The 20238-nt window shown below is 33.1% G+C and overlaps 2 protein-coding genes across 5 annotated transcripts in view; one reads left to right on the top strand and one right to left on the bottom strand.

The window, feature by feature from the left end:
* The first annotated feature begins 3573 nt into the window (after positions 1–3573).
* On the top strand, positions 3574–9334 carry LOC111698140 (keratin, type II cytoskeletal 8). 3 transcript variants are annotated; one of them, XM_023468394.1, is made up of 27 exons: positions 3574–3659; positions 3827–3892; positions 4360–4407; positions 4479–4637; positions 4711–4800; positions 4856–4951; positions 5029–5104; positions 5222–5313; positions 5372–5422; positions 5489–5650; positions 5715–5798; positions 5855–5938; positions 6000–6078; positions 6140–6293; positions 6360–6467; positions 6552–6642; positions 6748–6815; positions 6873–7005; positions 7065–7189; positions 7270–7356; positions 7427–7502; positions 7574–7774; positions 7835–7894; positions 7973–8086; positions 8145–8365; positions 8915–8982; positions 9061–9334. In XM_023468394.1, exons 1-26 carry the CDS (start codon positions 3603–3605, stop codon positions 8976–8978), a joined length of 2646 nt encoding a protein of 881 aa, XP_023324162.1. In that variant the 5' UTR covers positions 3574–3602; the 3' UTR covers positions 8979–8982; positions 9061–9334. The 3 variants fall into 3 exon arrangements, with proteins under 3 accessions (XP_023324162.1, XP_023324160.1, XP_023324161.1); XM_023468392.1 differs by having other exon boundaries at positions 8911–8982; positions 9061–9332; XM_023468393.1 differs by having other exon boundaries at positions 6000–6049; positions 6168–6293; positions 8911–8982; positions 9061–9330.
* A 1286-nt stretch (positions 9335–10620) lies between these two features.
* LOC111698141 (thioredoxin domain-containing protein 5) overlaps positions 10621–20238 on the bottom strand; it is a 32576-nt gene continuing 22958 nt past the window's right edge. For both annotated transcript variants that reach the window (XM_023468395.1, XM_023468397.1), the window contains exons 6-15: positions 19083–19196; positions 18150–18262; positions 17317–17365; positions 16759–16833; positions 15826–15915; positions 15219–15371; positions 14089–14161; positions 13703–13760; positions 12603–12669; positions 10621–11116 (exon numbers count right to left, since the gene is read on the bottom strand). In XM_023468395.1, the coding sequence (XP_023324163.1) occupies positions 11009–11116; positions 12603–12669; positions 13703–13760; positions 14089–14161; positions 15219–15371; positions 15826–15915; positions 16759–16833; positions 17317–17365; positions 18150–18262; positions 19083–19196 (900 nt within the window). In that variant the 3' untranslated portion in view covers positions 10621–11008. The remainder of the gene's footprint in view (positions 11117–12602; positions 12670–13702; positions 13761–14088; positions 14162–15218; positions 15372–15825; positions 15916–16758; positions 16834–17316; positions 17366–18149; positions 18263–19082; positions 19197–20238) is intronic.

Here is a 20238-nt window from a genome sequence, read left to right as displayed (position 1 = left end):
ACTGTGGAAGTTGCAGATACTGTGGAGACTAGAGATCCAGAACAGATTGATAGAGAGCTAGGATGGATCACAAAGATCACCAGCTATATGAACCACAGGAGAACTGCAAGTATGAGATCATAGATCTACGGCAGATTGACAGAGAACTAGGATGATCTTATATCACCAGTTACAAGTATCACAGGAGAAGATCATAGGTCTGTAGCAGATTGATAGATAGCTAGGATTGATCAGGAGATCACCAGTTTTATTATCTATAGAAGGATCAGCTGAGACCACATCTAGCCCATCAGGGAACAGATGCTCAGATGAACTACCGACGGACTCTTCCTACATAAGGGTCAGTGGGGACTTGCCTAACCACTGAGGGACTCTCCATATACAAGAGTCAGTGGAGACTTGCTTAACCACTGAGGGACTCTTCATATTTAGGAGTTAGTGGAGACTTGCTTAACTGCTGAGAGACTCTTCCTCATAGAAGAATTAGTGGAGACTTGTTTAACTGCTGAGGGACTCTTCTATATAAGAGCTAGTGGAGACTGGATTCACCACTGCAGAACTCTACAAATATATGAAATATGATTTAATATAAATAGATATTAACAGATATATTTGTACCAATAAAATGTGTAATGTTAAACCACCCACTTATTCAAGACCTTGAGAGATAGATATTATACACAAGAAGAGAGGTTTGGGTGAATTATGAACTGGTACTGGGAATGAAAGTGAAGTCTTGCATTAACCCTCAAAGATGGGGGACAACGATTGATCTTGATTTCCCTAGGATTTATGTCTGGGATTGTAACGATATCAAGGGATTGTATGTTACACAGATTACAGAGATCAAATTTAACTGTCCATGTCAAAATAATAGTGTAATAGGTATTGTTATGAAATGTTTCTGCACAAATCTTTGTAAAATGTAAATATTTCTAGATATTTTCTGCTATTTGACAAAGCAGAAATAATAAAATATTTCTAGATATTTCCTGCTATTTGACAAAGCAGAAATAAAAAAATTTAAATTAGTTTTGCCACTTGACAACCTTTTAAAGGACCAGTAATCCGGCATATAATCCGGCATGTCCTAAAAGAAAAAGAAAAAGAAAAAATATACTTTTTATTTCCTGAAAATAACTGGAAATTATTCTCCATAAACTACAAAATGCCGTATACAGTTATAAGCAATTATATCAATGCAATGAAGACGACTTTCAATTTTAATTTTAATCAAATCAACCTGTTAAACAGCATGGATGCACATAAACTTGAAAGCTAAGTGAAGATGTCAATAAAAAAGCTTCTCTTTGATTACTAGTAAACTCGAAAAAAGCGTGTTAATAATTTAAACTCAAATAAAAAGTCGTCTTCATTGTATTGATATAATCGCCTACCAATGTAGGAAAAAGCATTTTGCTCATGCAATGTATATAATCTATTCTGCATGCAGTTAGATATTATAGAAATTAATAATATTGAACTTTAGAGCTTATCTAGAACATTCTGGAGTCAGAACTTTTGTGTTTTTAATCTCGGAATCAGGCAACATTTCCAATCTTACAGGGACGTACAAGGGGAGGGCCACCCCCCTCTTCGCGTCCCCCCCCCCCCGGAGGGAGGACACCCATATAAAAATACTTTAAAATTTCACTTTTGCCTTTAGCTAAAAAAGTTTCATTAAAAAGCTTTAATCAACACTGCCTTCAGCGTAAGTATATCAATTTGATATCATTATTTATAATAATTATACATGTTTAGTCTCTATGAAAATCTAGATTTTTTAAAGAAATGTTTCCATCTCTATTTTTCACCCATTGAAGCTTACAGTTACACCACAGTATTAAGAGGAAGTGTCTGATGAGTCCATTAAGAAAATTACATTAATAATTTATTAACACTTGTTATATGGAAGTGTGTATATGATCGAATAGTTTACATAGTTAAAAAAGTTATCAAAATGCTCTCAAAAAAGGGATTTTTAAGGGGGGGCACAAATTTTTTGGTGCGCGCGCGCAAAAAGTTCCCCCCCAAACAAATGTACTCGTAAGAGTTCAAAATTTACGCAACTTTACTCAAAAGTTCCAACCTCTGGATAATTTTATCCTAATGTTATTTTTCCTAAGTAAAATCAAACATTGTCTTATCTTTCTCGTTTAGTTTGGTCTTTACAGCATTCATGATACTCGATATTCGAGTTTATCTAATTCTTTAATTACGTCGTTTGCCTCAAGGATGTTTAATCTATGAGGTAGGGGGGGAGGGATTTTATTTCGCACTTACGTTGTGGGGAAATTTGTAATTAGCATTTTAGGCTTTTTACATTTTTGTTGCACTACAATCTTTTTTTTGGGAGGGAGGGGGGGGGGAATTTTTAAGATTTTTTTTTTACATAGTTTTTTTTGTATTGCTGAATGTGAGAAACTAAATCCCCAGTTAAAGGAATTAAAATGTTCCTAAAATTTTAGTTTAACAAACAAAAAAGTTTCTTCCCAACCTTAGAAATGGTGTCAAATAACATATTTTTATTGTATCTTTTTTTTTGTTAACGATAATCATACTAAACTTATTTGAAATGTTTTACAAAATAGTCATGTGTGTATTAAAGTGACAAAACAAGCCTTAAAAGCCCTTGAACATTAACACACAACTTTTCATGCTTTTCTTAAATCTGTTTCAATGGTTGGCTATCTAAAGTGTAAACTAACAAAATAAGTAAATAAAAGAAGTAAAACATTACCATCCCTGGCTAGAACATTTTTAATTTACCTTTAAAATATGTTTGAGAGCTCTAGATTAAGCAGAATTGAAATATTTGAGATAAGAAAATCAAAAACATACAGATCATAAATTTCTGGATTTAAAAAAGTTCCAATCGTTGTAAAAAGATAACACCAAGTTAATTATTTGTATTTCAGAGAATGTTTTACCATCAGTTGTGTTGCTCTAACAACTAAAATATCTTATTTTTATAAAAATAAAAAAAATCAAGGATAAATTATTTCCGACCCTCTATAATGTGATTTTCTTACTTTATTTTACTTATTTGTGGCAAAATTCTTTTGTTACGAAAACCTGGTGCCAACGGCCAATGCGGTTCTTCAGCAAAATATGTTTGCTGTTTTGGCGAACTAGGGAAATGCGTACAAACATAATGGGGGGGGTGTCTTATTTTTTGTACCTTTCTAGAAAAAGGGAGATTAAAAAGCCAAGATTGTGTTTTTCTATTTACCCAAGAATGCCAAGGTAAAGTCATTGTTTGCTCCAGATAAGAAGTTTTAGTACAAGCTTCAATCATAAATTAAACAGTCTGAGATCATAGCTGAGCTTGGTCGGTGCCTATCAAGGATTACCCCCAGAATTCAGTGATATCCTAAAGCTTTTAGAAAAAAAAAACTAATTAAAACTTTTTTTCCAAAGTTGATAAATCTTGGAAAATGTGTATTTGAAATTCTTTTTATTAATCTCCTAAAACTTATTCTTCTTTTAATGATGGCCAACAGTCAGAAAACATTGTGAATTAAAACGAATCCGATTATTGGGATAAAAACAAAACATCGTCTGTATTACTTTTGGTTTTTATATTCTTGTTTTTAGAAAGAATGGGAGACAGAATTATTCGAAAGGTGGAGGCGGGAGCTGAACGACTTTCAAAGAAGGTAGAAAATCATAATTTTACCAATATAAATAAAAATAATAAAATTATTACAATTAATAGAAACTTCTGCTTCTTACCTGGAGTGTATGGTAATGCATAAATATGGTTTTAGATGGGAAAAAAAATCAATAATTTTAATATGAAAAGATTTAAGATATTATGTTTCAGGCCGCCAAGTCTGGAAGAACTAGTTTTGGCTCTAAAGTGGAAAATTTAGGAAAACTTGAGCTGCAGGTAGTTATTTGAACAAAGAAGAAATAACCATTGCAACCATTATTAAATTTTAAAACCCATTTAATTTAGACCTGATCCAAATCCTGGATCTTTCCTGTGAAAGATTTACTCGAGCTCAACAATATTTCTTCAGTTTTTCATTTTTTTAATTGTTTTTTTTATTTCTTTGTTTACCCTATCTTTATAATAGAACTGAATTGACAATTTAAAATGAATTAAGTCCTTGCTTTTAAATCCCTATATCTCTGCATCTGCAACCCAATGTTGTACACCTGAAATATTTCAACTTATGTAGATTAATTGATCTAACAGAATTCTTAGTTTAAAAAAATATCTAAGCTCTCCGAGATTGGGTAGCAAAGATTTAGGGATTAGAAAATCAGAGTTTGTGGCAAAGACTCCTTTCAGATCTGTATCCCAAACTCTGCCTTGTGGTTTATAAATAATTTATCAATATTTTTTACTAGATAAAATACAAAGGGGATGTCCTTGAAGTGTTTCTCGGTCAAGCTAAGGTATGTAGAAACTAGCCATGAACCACAGAACTTCAGAAATAATAATGACATTTATAGTTTATTACTTCTAGGGACTGCCTTCTAAAGACCTAGTTGGAAGCTCTGATCCCTATGCTAAGGTTTACCTAATGCAATCCAATCCATCAGCTTTGTTCGTAAAAGGTCATGAACAAACCAAAACCCACAACAACAATCCTAATCCAACATTCAATGAAACTTTCATGTTCCAGGTATTGAATTTGTAACCATCTAAAAAATCTGATCAAATTAGAAAACATGAACTAAATATTTTTAAATGAATAGGGGATTGACAAGGCTACCCTGTTTAACTCCAAGCTTGTGATATCTATCTGGGACAAGGACATGATTGGAAAAGATGAGTACATGTGTGGGGTAAGTTTTTAACTACGCAGTTATGAAAAAAAAACTTTAACAAATATGTTTTTAGATCCGAGTCTCCATGGATCATTTTGCATACGATGGAAAAGGTCACTTGAGCATTCAATTCTGGGCTGATCTTCAACCTCATTTCACAGATGGACATGTAAGTAGGCTGGTTAACATCATTTACATTTCTTTATTATGAATTGCATTAAAGATATTTTAATTCTTTACTTTTAGCCTTTGGAAGTGAGTCATGCAACTGTGACACAGTTCTTTAACCAGCAAGGGACTACTTCAATGAAAAGAGCCTCAGGAAAACAATCTGATCAAGTGTTACCTTTTATAAAATATTTGCATATGTAGTTTAAAAGCTATGATCAATTTTTAACGTAAATTCCAAAATAAAATGACTTTATCTGATTTGTTGCAGTCAGCTCATCTTCTTCTTCATCCTCATCCCCGGCTATCAAAGAGAGGACAAAGTCTGTTTTAGAGAGATTAGCTGCGTCTGTGACTTTCACGGTAAGATTTACTTGACACTTGCAGGATTCACATAAATACTATATAACCTTTGTTTCAGGTTTCTTTTGATCCTACAGGATTTCTAAAAATCTTCTTGACTAGAGCTCAGGTATAAAACAAGAATGAAGACCTTAATGCAATGCTCTGTAATTATCAACTTATGTTACTAATGTAGGGACTTCCTGACAAAGATCTTATCGGAAAATCAGACCCATATGCAAAGATCTACCTTCTTGATGATGCTGGAACCGCATTTATTGATCATGAGAAGAAGAAAAAGACTAAAACAAAGAAGAATACCCAAAATCCAGACTTCTTTGAGAGCTTTGAGTTCAAGGTAAATCAAATAATAATGAAAAACAGACTGTAACATTGTCAATGTAACAACAATTTTATACTAGATGAATTTACAACTGATCAGAAACTTGAAAACTATCATTGAAATCTGGGATGATGACTTCGGAAAAGATGAATTCTTAGCTGGGGTACGTTAAATTTTGATATTTTAAACCTATTACATAATAATGATCAACTTGATTAGGTTGCTTTTACCATGTCTTCTTTCAACTTGTCCACAGAAGTTGAGATTACTGTGCCTCTCTACAGTGGACGAACTCATGGTTTGGTGAGGAAAAATCAAAAAAAAAGTATATGTTTGATGTAATAACTTTCTGACTTTTTTTCAGCCTTTTGAAGTTAAGGACATCATGACTTATGCCATCAAAAAGACCTCTAGGGATATTCCATACCATCTATCTAAACAAAGTATGAAAGATTGCAATTTAAGTTTTCCAAAAATACTCAAAAAGTATATAGGCCTATTTAGGTGGTAAGGTATGGTTATCTGGTAATAGTTCCCAGAGGTTTTCCCAAGTCTCCCATGTCACAACATCCCATGTCAAGCATGTGCAAAAACCTAGATCTAGGTCTTCTTCAAGCTCTAGTTCAAGCTCAAGTGATGATGATGATAAGGATGGCCGGTAAGTTACAATAAGTGGATAAAAAAGAAAATGGTTTAGTTATAATCAAGTATTAACATATTTTAGAAATTCACTTCGTCACAACAACAACAAGTTGGTCAGCTACATTGAAAAAGCAAGAATCATGGCTCAAGCCTATGGTATCGGGCAAAGCATCCCAGATGGAATCAATTTGTAAGTAATTATAAAACCTTTTATATGAGATAAATTTCTGTTAGGTGTTATTAAGATTCCTCTAATAGAATTTTCTCTATATAGAGAGGAGAATGTGAACAGCAAGCAGAGTAATGATTTTGAATTCAACTCTCAATTTCATGATCTTCTTCTTCCTGCTATCACACAAGCCAAGGTACAATTTCGTCTTGAAATTCTGAGGGATGTAGACAATTTTCAACTGGTGCTTTCGACCTTTTAATACCTGCTGTTCATTTTATAAACGCCATTTTCTTATTAGGAAAAAGTAAGGTTGGCAAGAGATGAGCTTGAGAGTTTGAGGGGGAAAAATAGACGAATGAATCAAGAGTAAGTATAAACATAAATGTTAACATCATTCATTGATTAACAATATGGTGTTATCAGATATGAGGAGCTGACTTTGGCACTGACAAACAAGGATCGCTCAATTTGGAATCTTGAAAATGAGCTAATGGCTCTACAGGGCAAGTGCACAATGATCCAACATGAGGTTACAAGAATGAAGGAACTTGAGTTGGTAATATTAAACCTATCAATTTGAATGAAATTTTAAACCAAATCGATTATCCTTTTCAGTCTTTGGATCAAGAAAGAGAATACTACTTAGAGCAAATGAATGAGGCTCGACACACTATGAAATCCATTGATGTCAAGGAGTATCAAAAAGACATTGACTTAAAGAGAGCATCTATGCAAGCCAGGTAAAAACCAAAAAAAGAATCCTTATTGTCTGCAAGTATTTTTTATTGGACATTGAAATAAAGTTTCATAACTATTCTAGCTTCCAAGTTGAAACTGAGGAAGAAATAGAAAAGCGAGTCTCTGAGGTACAACTACCCATCAACGTCTACAGCCAGTTTAAAGAAAGGTACACACATGATACTTTAAAATGATTTGTTTATCAAAAACAAACTTGAGTTTAATGGAATTAAATCTAGGATGCTTAAAGAACTTGAAGCCAAAAGGAAAACTTACATTAAGTCAGTTGGAAAACTTCACATTGAGTCCAAGCAGGTAAAATATTATAATCTGAATATCACATTAATAACTACAACTGTACATGACTTGACATTAGTTTTACAAAGATTTTGGCTATGTATGACAACATTGTCATGGCTAAAGAAAAGGGAAGCCTAGAAGCCCATAGGAGGACAAGCATGATGGAAAAGATTGGATACTACAGAAGTGACATTTCTGGCGTTGAAGGTGAAGTTTCAAAGCTCAGACTTGAATTGGAGAGACTTCAAGTTGAGCATGATCATAAGCAATCTGAATTTGAGCTTCAGGTACTTATTAAATACCTTAAGTGAGCCATTTAGAAAAATATTAAACATTTTTTATTCTAGTTAAGGTCAAAGCATGAGGAATTTGAGAGCTTCAGAAGAAGATTTGAGTTAGACCTTCAGGTATCTTAAAGTATAACTCTAAATGGCATCAAAACATAATGAAGACACACTAGCAAATTTTTAACTATTAATTTCTAGTCTTGGTTTGCCAGATATGGTGCAGATTTTAATGCTTGGTGCAAAGAGCAGATTGAAATTGCTATCTATGGAAAACTCATTGAATTTGAAGAACAACGTCTGGCATCTTCAATGGTAAGATTGACAGAATTATTCAAAGTTAAGTCTTATTTTAAATTATAATTAATTGCAGTTTGGAAAACAGAGCCTTGCAAGAGTAAGTACATCAAAGAGACGAAGTACCTATAATTCTGGTCCAGTTTACAAGAGGGAGTCCAACACTAAGGTCTACTATGATCCAGAGCCTGAGGGTGCACACAATAGCATTAGGCACTCTTCTACCTACAACAGCTCCACAGTAGGAGGTTCAGCAACATCAACTAGATACTCTTCCTCTTATTCCACCAAGACCAGGTACAATTCTAGAAAATAAAGGATGTCTCCAAAAAACTCTTACTCAATGCCAGCCAGACCCTAAAATATGAACTGAAGTACAAAATTTGAATATATTCATATCTAATTACGTGAATTAATTAGCCCATCCTAGCTGCAGTGACAGGACCTCATTGCAGCCTGGAGCACCTCAAAAGGCCTAACATAACCTTTGGGAAGTTGCCGCCTTGGGAAAATAACACCTTTTTTGATACTATTAAGATTTTTAGAGGTATCATCAATTTTGTTCACCTTAATGTCAATAAATTAAATGATTCACTGAAACCAAAACATTTTTGCACAAAAATTAAGACCCCTGCTTAGTAAAAGAAAACATGTTACACATCGACTGAGAAAGAGCCAGTGACAATGGCTAAAATAAAAGAAACTTGTCAAAATTCTACTCAGATATCAGATATGTCCAAATAATTGAACATTGGTTAAAAAGGCATCAAAAAGTAATTGTTTTTAACACCTTATGTACATTTCCAAGATATATAATTATGTGTTAATTATCATTTACTTAGAAAGGAATCAGGTTACCACAGCCCAGGAACAAAGACACCAGGGAACAAGACCCCAGATGGCACTCTAGATAGGTAATAATCTAACAATGCCAGGATGGAGCTGTAAAAGAAATTATAATGAACAGATTGTTTAAACAGTATTATTTATAGGAGCTCTCAGTATTCTGATGTTTTCAGCAATATAAGATCAGAAGTCGAAAAAGGAGAATTTCACATTTAATTATGATGTTGGCTAATTCTAACACAAAAAATCTTGTGTACTAGATATAGGCATTTTATAACTTTTTACTGATATGTATATTATTTTGTTATGGAAAGAATATGACAAGTCTAATCTTTCTGATTAGATGTAATTTGATTTGATTAATGACTGTGATTAGAAAAGACTTTTAATTTGTTTCAATAAAATATCATCTAAATGATAGATTTAAAAGAATGTATGAAATCAATAAATGAAAAACTTCATTTTTAGTGTAAAATGTATTATTTTAACTTCTTGAAATGCATGCAAAGCTACATAAGCTTAATTTTTTCCTTCTATTAGCAATAACATTGTGCTAATAATGTGATCCTGGAAGCTTCAGAGAAAATTTTAAATTTTATACCCATTTGTGATACAATTCTACTGGAACTGTTATGATGCTTCAGATTAAATTTCTTTAAAATATTGAGGAAAAAAGTATTTCAAGTTTATTATTTGGGAATAATTTATTGGAAATTATGATTCTTGGTCACATTTTAACTCTTGATTTATCATTCAGTTTAAGGAGTGAAATTGTAAAATTATAAATTGAAACTCCTAATTGACAGAAAGATGAGGGTATTTATTACTAAATAGTTCCAGATATAAGGGAGATACCGAAAATTTCGTAATTTTGTTAGACTGAGCATACAATTTCACGATAGAGAGCCTTCCGAAATAACCATGAACATCAAATGTATCCTTTTAAACCCTAGATATTCAGATATATGTCCAAACCAGGAATAATATTAATCTTTCAAACCACCCATGAACAGGTCAGTATTCTTCGAAGGAAAATTAAGAGACAAGGTTAATAGATATCAAAGCAGCTAAACCAATCAGGCCCAAATTTTGTGTAGGTCCCCACATGACTCAAGGGAAGGTTTATAAATACTCAATAGCAAAAATTTATGTCCAAAAAGTTTTCGATTTTTGTAAAATTTTGAAAATGCGCCAAAAACTAATTCCAGAATAAAAAAGTATTCACTAATTAAATTTTTCCCTTAATATGTTGAATAGGAACTAACATTGCATAAAGCTAAAAGAACAAGAATCTATTGTATAAAATTTACCTTGCTTAAAATTAGAGTTAAGCTAAAAATGTTAATTGGAATAAAACTCCGTTGAGTATAAAATTCAATGTGAATAAAAAACATTCCATTCATCACGAGCCCTGGTTTGATATTTCCTAAAAATATTTCTTAACCTTGAATGAAGTTGATGTAATCCAGATGCTATTTTGAACTATTCCAAACAACTCCGTTTATTATCCGAATCAGACCAGAAGTCAATTTTTTTTATGACTTGTTCATTTCTCTAGATTTGTAGATTCATTCAACCTATTGATGAATATTGTTTGAAGTTAACATCTCTGTCTGTCACATTTTTTCAATCATTTTCTAAAGAAATAAACACAAAACATGCACAATAAGTTAAAACTATCCATAATCTATTTAACTTTAAACTTATTAAAAGTTTTAGTTTTATTAAATAAATGCAAATATCAAGCAATATATCAAAACGGAAGTGTCATAAATCACAGTTTGAGACACAAAAAGATAACAAACACCAGTTGGGACATATCAACTGTTACATTGTAAAAAATAGAGAACATGAGCAAAAACTATTATTACAACCCGTTACTGGTTAAAAATAATTGGAAGTATGACAAACCAAAATAGCAGATAGAGATAGAATGTATTTGAGTTAAACCTTCTCCGCGGATTATATTGATCCTTCTCCACAGATTAGATTGATCCATCTCCACCTTCTCCAAGGATTAGATTAACTTTCTCCACGGATTAGATTGAACCTTCTCCACGGATTAGATTTATCATTCTCCACCTTCTACTTTGATTAGAGTTCGTCCTTCTCTGCCTGCTCTCCATCCTTCTCCCCGGTTACAATCTTCTGGACAAAAGTTTGAAGATCAGCCAGTTCTCTGTTCCCGTTATATTCATCAACCTAGAGAAATAAAATATTTAATTGGAACAATAAACATTTTAAGATATCAATTGAGGTAAAAACTTTATTAATTAAGTTTCAGAACTTGTATTGTAAATCTCGGGATCATATTCAGACGTATTTATTTAATTCGATGTCCCGTGGTAGGTCATACCCTGCAGGGAAAATTGAAGATTTATCCTCAAAATTTTAAGTGCCCACATTCGATAGCAAGGTCAAAAATGCAAGCCTAATAATACTTAACTGATCCAACCTCAGCTATAGGTATAAGATTACTAACAAAGTACCTTCCAATGGAGCAGAGGCCACCGGAGGGAAATTATTTCCAACGGAGGGAATACACATGTTTTATTGAATGCTTAAAATTCTAAAGGAGGGATGATAACATTCAGTACACTAATTACTTCACCGGGAGGTATGAATATTGACACTCAGGGCAATAATAACTCCACCGGAGGGATGGTAATCAACAATCAGGACACTAATCATTCCACCAAAATTATGGTAATTAGCCCTCCAGACACAAATTACTGCATTGGAATGATGGTTATGAACACTCAGGGAACAACCAACTCCACCAGAAATATGGTAATCAACAATCATGACACTATTACTTCACCAAAATTATGGTAATAAGCTCTCAGGACACAAAGTACTGCATTGGAAGGATGGTCATTGACACTCAGGACACTTACTACTTCACCAGAGTGATAGTAATTAGCACTCAGGACACTTCATTACACCATCGGAAGAATGGTAATTAGTGTCCCAAGTGTTAATCACCATCCCTCCGGTAGAGTAATTAGTGTCATAGTGTTTATTACCATCCCTCAGGTAGAGTAATTAGTGTCCCAAGTGTTAATTACCATCATTACGGTAGAGTAATTAGTGTCATGAGTGTTTATTACCATCCCTCCGGTAGAGTAATTAGTGTCCCAAGTGTTAATTACCATCCCTCCGGTAAAGTAATTAGTGTCATGAGTGTTTAATACCATCCCTCCGGTAGAGTAATTAGTGTCATGAGTGTTTATTACCATCCCTCCGGTAGAGTAATTAGTGTCCCAAGTGTTAATTACCATCCCTCCAGTAAAGTAATTAGTGTCATGAGTGTTTATTACCATCCCTCCGATGGATTAATTAGTGTCCCGAGTGTTAAATATCATTCCTCTGATGGAGTAACTAGTGTTCAAGTGTTAATTACATTCCCTCAGATGGAGTCTCTTGAGTGTTATTTACCATCCCTCTGATGGAGTAATTAATGTCTTTTGTGTTATATAACATCCCTCCGATGGAGTGATAAGCATTCAATAAAAAAACATTCCCAAAACAATCCAGAGATTAGGAAATTGTTCAACTGCAGATATTTGTGTTTTGAGCCAAATATTTAGATTTGAGGATTTTGGTTGATTTTGTTTCCGGATTCGGGAAGCCAAAATATTACGGATCCAACAGCACTCTGTTTTCGATTATTGTAGAAATGAACTACCTTGACTCCATTCTTATAGATGAGAAGTGTAGGGAACCCATTAACCCCTTGTCCGTCACACAGCTCTCTGAAACAAACATCTGGATTGAAAAAAGATAAAGGCTCGAATATTTTGAAGATAAAACGTTATTCTTAATCTTTAACAAACCCAGCATAAATCCTAATATACTCTGCCTTAATAATTTGTTGTTCATATTGCGGCACATATAATATTAAGACTAGGGTTAATCAATTTTTACTATTTTTCTGTGCAAAATATTAGTTTTGAACATTAAAACATCAGTCAGAATAATATTGCGCAAATTAAAATTGCCAACTTAGCTAATTCAAAAAAAAATTTCTTTTAAATACATCGATATCAATATAAAAGGATCAGTAGTGAAGCACTGAATTCAGAACTTTTGAAGTCTTAAACTTATTGATAACTTTACTAATGATATACAAAAAGAATATCGAAACCAAAACACATCAGTATTTACTGACTGCACACGATTTTTTTTATCAGAATTTATCGACATGTAAAATAATTCTTCTTACTCGCAAGGGACTTATTTAATTTTTTAAATGCTTATATCAATGCAGTCACATTTTTAGCCCTAAGAGCCTGAAATTCGGCTCACTATAATTTTAGATCTTTTGTGAATTTCGAAAAACAAATCACCCTTAAATAAAGACGTATTTTTCAATATTTATAAAGGTGACCTCTGTTTGTCCGATCATAAGTTTATAACCAAAGACCACCTAGACCGATTGGCCTCAAATTTTGATTAGGGAACTCGGGAGAGTCACGGGATTGCTTTTAGACTGGCTTTGATATTCTAGAATGAGTTGTTCGAGCGTAAATTTAGTTTCCCGGTAAAACCGACCAAGTGCGGGTAAACGGCGAGAGCAACTATGAGTAACCTGGGCAACGCTGGGTTCCCAAGCTAGTTTCAAATAAAACTGCTCTAGAAAACGACTAAGTGTGTATTAAAGAACATTTTCATGAGATACTAAATTAAAATTAAGGCAAATCGGTCATGGGGTACATGACTTACAAATAAACAGATAAACACAGATTACTGCTTTATTTATAATAGTTATGAAAATCTATACACTACCTGTTCACATTGTTGTCAGCGGTACAATCCACATGAGCAATAGTTACGTCATCCCTGGCTAAAAACAACAAGTTAATATTCTTTCACGTGCAAAGGTGTTAAGAAAACCTACAAACGTGAAGGAAANATTTAATTAAGCTTTCTGTTTCTTACATTCCGACAAAATAATATTTTCCTGTAACTTAAGAAATCGGGTTAAGGGTAAAGGAAGGAAGGGGGCGACAATTTTAATAAGATACCCCTCAAAATTGAGTTTCATAACAGTATCAGTCGAAGAGTTTACATTCCAACGATCCCTCCCTGGGGGGGAAAAATGATTTTTGAAAAGGGTGGGGACTGAGGAAATGAAAATAGTTAACCCTATATCGGAGAAGAACCGAGTTTACCTTGAAATTCCTCCGCCAATTGTTCCCAAGTTGGTGCAAGTCTTTTACAATGTCCACACCATGGGGCAAAGAACTAAATAAAATATCAAAAGATAAAATAACAATTAACATCTAAATAATTGATGCTTTGGAAAATAACCTTTAGAAATCCGACTTGAAGGGTATTCTAACTACCTTCGGTGTGAAAATACTTTAATTTTAATCTAAAACAAACTAGAAAAAGTAAAAATCCTGGCAAAAACTTTTCCGCACTTAATAATACCCATTACAATGACATATATAGATTTTCAGGGCAAGGGGGGGGGGTAGGTAAATAACCGTATCAAATAACAGTATTCTACCCTCCAACTAACAAAGGAATAAATCAATTCTCTTTTTAAATTTTCAGGTAATAAATCTTTCCTTCTCAAATTAACCATTTTCACAGAAACAAAACGAGGTCAAAAATCGATATCCCATCGCGCTTATTAAATTGTGAATAGTATTTCAATGCTTGATCGAGATTCAGCAGAACATGGATATCAATGCTTGATCGAGATTCAGCAGAACATGGATATCAATGCTTGATCGAGATTCAGCAGAACATGGATATCAATGCTTGATCAAGATTCAGCAGAACATGGATATCAATGCTTGATCGAGATTCAGCAGAACATGGATATCAATGCTTGATCGAGATTCAGCAGAACATGGATATCAATGCTTGATCGAGATTCAGCAGAACATGGATATCAATGCTTGATCAAGATTCAGCAGAACATGGATATCAATGCTTTATCGCGATTCAGCAGAACATGGATATCAATGCTTGATCGCGATTCAGCAGAACATGGATATCAATGCTTGATCGCGATTCAGCAGAACATGGATGTCAATGCTTGATCGAGATTCAAAGCACAGTTTTGACTTCAGAGCTGTAAACTTGTATCTGATACTCAGTTCCGATCAATTGATCTCGATATCAATTTGAGAAGTAATGATTTATCTCATTTCAGTTAATCCTCCAGAGTGTACACTATACAGTTACCATGCGGTATATTGATTTAAGCCTTGATCTTGATATCCACAATACAAGACCTCCAAACTCCAAAGGAAATATTACAAAGCAAAAAAAAAATATTAGATATTACCTTAACGAACACAACGCCTTCCTTAATTTTCTCGTCGAAGTTAGATTTCTCGAGTTTCAATACAGCGTTTGGTTTCTCCTCCTTGGCGTCAGGGACCTTTCCATCCTCAGTAGCGGCGCTTCCCGCCCCAACCTTCTGCTCATTCACCCAGTCCTAGAATAGGTTCTAGGTAAATGTTTTATTCCGAGATAAAACATATAAAAAATTAACGGTATTCATTCTCTTGAATAAAAAATAGTGTGACATTGCTAAAATCCGTCTCATTTTGATGCGGATCCGGACCCAGGATCTGACCTTTAAAATAAACGGATACAAATCCTAGCCTTGAACATTTAATTAAGAATTACCGATTTTCTTTTACTGATTTAAGAATGTAATTTTGTTTCGCTTATTTACATGCTGAAACTTTATGAACATTTCAGAAAAAGCCAATTTTAAATAATCTCATTTTTTACAAGTAAAGATTAGTGTTATGAGAGCAAAATATTTTTTTAACAGTTTTTGGTTGATATTTTCCACCTTGGATCCGGATCCGGGAAGTTGAATAGTTGCCGATCCATCGGATCCGGATTGTACCCTAGCTAGGCTAGATTTAGAACTTAATTACCTTGAGGTCGTTAAGTGCTCTAGCTCCCTTGTATGCTTCAAGTTTACGTCCAGATCTGAAGTACTCAAGAGTAGGGTATCCTCGCACATTCTAAACAAAACAAAAAAATGTAAAAATCGCATATAAAAATACTAAATAAATGGGTAAGTAAGAACACAAAAAACAAACCTTACAAGTGAAAATACATCAGATACAGACTACAATGATAACTTTTCAATCAAATACCTTTTCAACATTTGAATAAATAATTCCTCTAAGAATTCAGTGCTGTAAAATAGATGGGGGGGGGGGGGTAAACAAGGGTGTATATTTTTCAGAAGTAATCCCCCTCCCCCCCGTGGAAAGGAGAAAGATTTGTGGTGATATGGGGTGGAAAAAACTATAGGGGGAAAGTAAAAAAATTGGAAATCAGAAAGCAACTTTTTTCATTCTTTTTTATGCTTTTTACCCACAAATTAATTGATTTCCCCCAGAAATAATCTATTTTCTACAGAACAGTGAATAAAACTCTAAAAATTTTATTTTTTGTGAACAAAAGAATTTTTAAAAGGGGGGCTGGGGAGGGAGGGGGTTAATGATTTTTCAAGAAAATATACACTACTGGGTCAAACATAGTTCAAAGACAAGGTAAGTCAAGTAACCCTACATTTGAAAATGGCAATGCCTTATTTAGAACAGTTCCCTAGAAACCTTTCTGATAAATTATTTGGAAGAATTATGACGCTTAAGTGTTAAATCTGATGATTCCTATATATGATGAATTTAACATCATAATTCCTTTATGATTTCCTCAAGTAGAAATGCGCACGACACTTTTGCAGAGAAACAACAATAGCAAATAATCAGCTTTCAACAGTAGCTTTAAAATATGTCGCTGGGAGTAGGGCATTATCATATTTGTACGAAGGGTTAATTTTTAAGAATATTTCTTACATGTTCCTGACAGATGGACTGATGCTCGGTACAATCAATCTTGGCGATTTTAACCTGCTCGTCCTTCTCGAAAACCTGAAGTTAATTATTATTCAATTTAACATTTTCTATCAAACGTTCTATTCGAAATTTTATCATTGTTTATATTTTTATATCATTATTATTATTATATATTGTTTTAAATTTTTAATAAGCAAAATTCAATTTAAAAAAGTGATCTTGTTTGCAGAACTTAAAATCAGTGCTTAGGATCCTGATCCGCAAGATTTTGGCTTCCTGGATCCGGATCCACAAAAATATGCAGATCCAAGAAATAAATAACACAAAAAAATCCAAAAAAAATCTTTTACTCTCAAAACCCAAATCTGATTTCTTAATTGTTCAAGTTTTATAATAAAAATAATCGACAAAAAAATACAACAAATAATATAAAAATTCTGCTTTGCTAAAAATATTCAGTAAATTTTAAAGAAATAACCTGGATCCGGATCCGCATCCGCATCAACATTAGATGGATCCTTAGCACTGACAAAATATATATTAAAAAAAAAATCTTACCTTAGCTAGTTCATCCCAAGCGGGGGCAAGCTTGATACAATGTCCACACCTAGAAGTTAAACAGTTCAGGATTAAACAAGGAGTAAAATATAATTCAATGTCCACTACTAGAAGTTTTACATTTTACAGTTTTAACGATAAAAAGTTCAGGATTAAAGAAGTATTAAAATATAATGCTATGTCCACTACTAGAAGTTTTACATTTTACATTTTAACGATAAAAAGTTCAAGATTAAAGAAGTATTAAAATATAATACAATGTATACACCAAGAAATTTTACATTTTAGAGTTTTAACGATAAAAAGTTCAAGATTAAAAAGTATTAAAATATAATACAATGTATACACCAAGAAATTTTACATTTTAGAGTGTTAACAATAAAAAGTTCAACATTAAACAAGTATTAAAATATAATACAATGTATACACCAAGAAATTTTACATTTTAGAGTGTTAACAATAAAAAGTTCAAAATTAAACAAGTATTAAAATATAATACAATGTTGACAACTAGAAGATTTACATTTTAGAGTTTAAGAGATAACAAGTCGCAAAGATTTAACAAACAGTAAAATATACTGTAATGTTCACACCTAGAAGTTTTACATTTGAGTTTCAACGGTAAAACCCACAAGGATTAAGCAGTAAAATATAATGCAATGTGCACACACACATTGTTTTAAATTGTTAAGAGTTTTAACGATAAATAGTCGCAAGGATTAAACAAGCAGTAAAATATAACATTGATTTTGTGAGCTCAGCATTTAGAAACACTGTGAATCGGGCTTGTCCCTAAATGAGAGGGTCCCTTAAAGAGAAATTAGCAAACTAACCAGGGAGCGTAGAACTTGATGAAGGTGTCCCCCTTCTCCACAGTCTTGGCAAAGGTTGCAGCAGTGAGGATATGAAGACCTTCCTTTACAACAACCTCACCAGATTCTTCAACCTTAATATATATTACATCCTGAAGAATGCATTGCATGAAACATAATGTTGATACAGTAAATCTTCAAATCGTGTTATTAACACTCGTTTTCTTATTATATACAGGGTCTCAATAAAAACGTGGAATAAGGGTCTACAGGGTCGTCTGTAATCGGATTTTCAAGATTCAGACAATTTTTAAAATCTACGTTCAATTTCCGATTCAATAAGCCCAATTTTAGGCTTTTAGATCTAAAAAAACCAATTTTATAGGCTTCTAAAGCTTCCAACTAGAGTGAGTAATTTTGTAAAAATAAGATAATCTCCATTTGCACAATTTTGTATAAGGGTCTACAGACTTGCTAGTAATCAGATTTTCAAGGTTGAGACAATTTTTCAAATCTTTATACAATTTTGGATTCATTACGTCCAATTTTAGGCTTTTAGATTTAAAAATGACGATTTTATAGGCTCATAATAATATATTTATATATATATATAAATATTTGTATATATTCTTCAATTGTAGAAAACCAAGGGTTTCAAAAGTTCTCAATACTGATAGTATTATTAACTTTGTTCAGTTTGAATATACGTTTTAGAAGTTTAAATATATATGGAAATATATATGTACATATGTATTTATGTATATATATATAGATTTATAGACTCTACTATAGTATTTTCACTTGCAAAATAGTTTTCCCCGTAAATATATTAATCTGCACGTAATAGGAAAGCTTATCTAATTAAACCTGTCCGAATTTCCCCCAATGCAGCGAATAAAACCCAAAACCTAACATTTTGGTATAAAATTTGAGACGAAACTCTGAAATTCTGACCTTTGGTTTCTCCTCTGCTTCTTCGTTTCCTAGCTTCTTGTTGATGAAGGAGAGAAGAGCATCCTTGTCTCGGTTTCCTCGATACTTCTCTCCATCCTCCTTCTCAAACCCAGACTAAACAAGAGCAAATTTCAATATTTAAGAGACTATTTCCTCGATACTTCTCTCCATCCTCCTTCTTAAACCCAGACTAAACATGAACAAATTTCAATACTTAAAGAACTAATTCCTCGATATTTCTCACCATCCTCCTTCTCAAACCCAGACTAAATAACAAATTACAAGATTAAAGCGACTATTTCCTCGATACTTCTCTCCATCCTCCTTCTCAACAAATTTCAAGATTTAAGCGACTATTTCCTCGATACTTCTCTCCATCCTCCTTCTCAAACCCAGACTAAACATGAACAAATTTCAATACTTAAAGAACTAATTCCTCGATATTTCTCACCATCCTCCTTCTCAAACCCAGACTAAATAACAAATTACAAGATTAAAGCGACTATTTCCTCGATACTTCTCTCCATCCTCCTTCTCAACAAATTTCAAGATTTAAGCGACTATTTCCTCGATACTTCTCTCCATCCTCCTTCTCAAACCCAGACTAAACATGAACAAATTTCAATACTTAAAGAACTAATTCCTCGATATTTCTCACCATCCTCCTTCTCAAACCCAGACTAAATAACAAATTACAAGATTAAAGCGACTATTTCCTCGATACTTCTCTCCATCCTCCTTCTCAAACCAAACAAATTTCAAGATTTAAGCGACTATTTCCTCGATACTTCTCTCCATCCACCTTCTCAAACCAAACAAATTACAAGATTAAAGCGACTATTTCCTCGATACTTCTCTCGATCCTCCTTCTCAAACCAAACAAATTTCAAGATTCAAGCGACTATTTCCTCGATACTTCTCTCCATCCTCCTTCTCAAACCCAGACTGAATATTTAAGGAACAATTTAAATAATGTAGTTGGGTTTAAAGTGAATCTGTATTTTTTAGAGAGACACGGTACCATTATTCGCTTATTCAGAGTAAGAAAAATATCGAGAATCTCTATAAAAATCGGTTATTTTTATCTGTGGTTTCTCCACTTCGGTGAATAAAACCCCCTTAACATAGTAAGTAAGTAGGTAAGTATTTATTTATG

This window comes from Eurytemora carolleeae, unplaced genomic scaffold (assembly GCF_000591075.1).
Source record: "Eurytemora carolleeae unplaced genomic scaffold, Eaff_2.0 scaffold235, whole genome shotgun sequence".
Classification (NCBI taxonomy): Eukaryota; Metazoa; Arthropoda; class Copepoda; order Calanoida; family Temoridae; genus Eurytemora; species Eurytemora carolleeae.
This window is presented reverse-complemented; position numbering and strand designations above follow the sequence as displayed.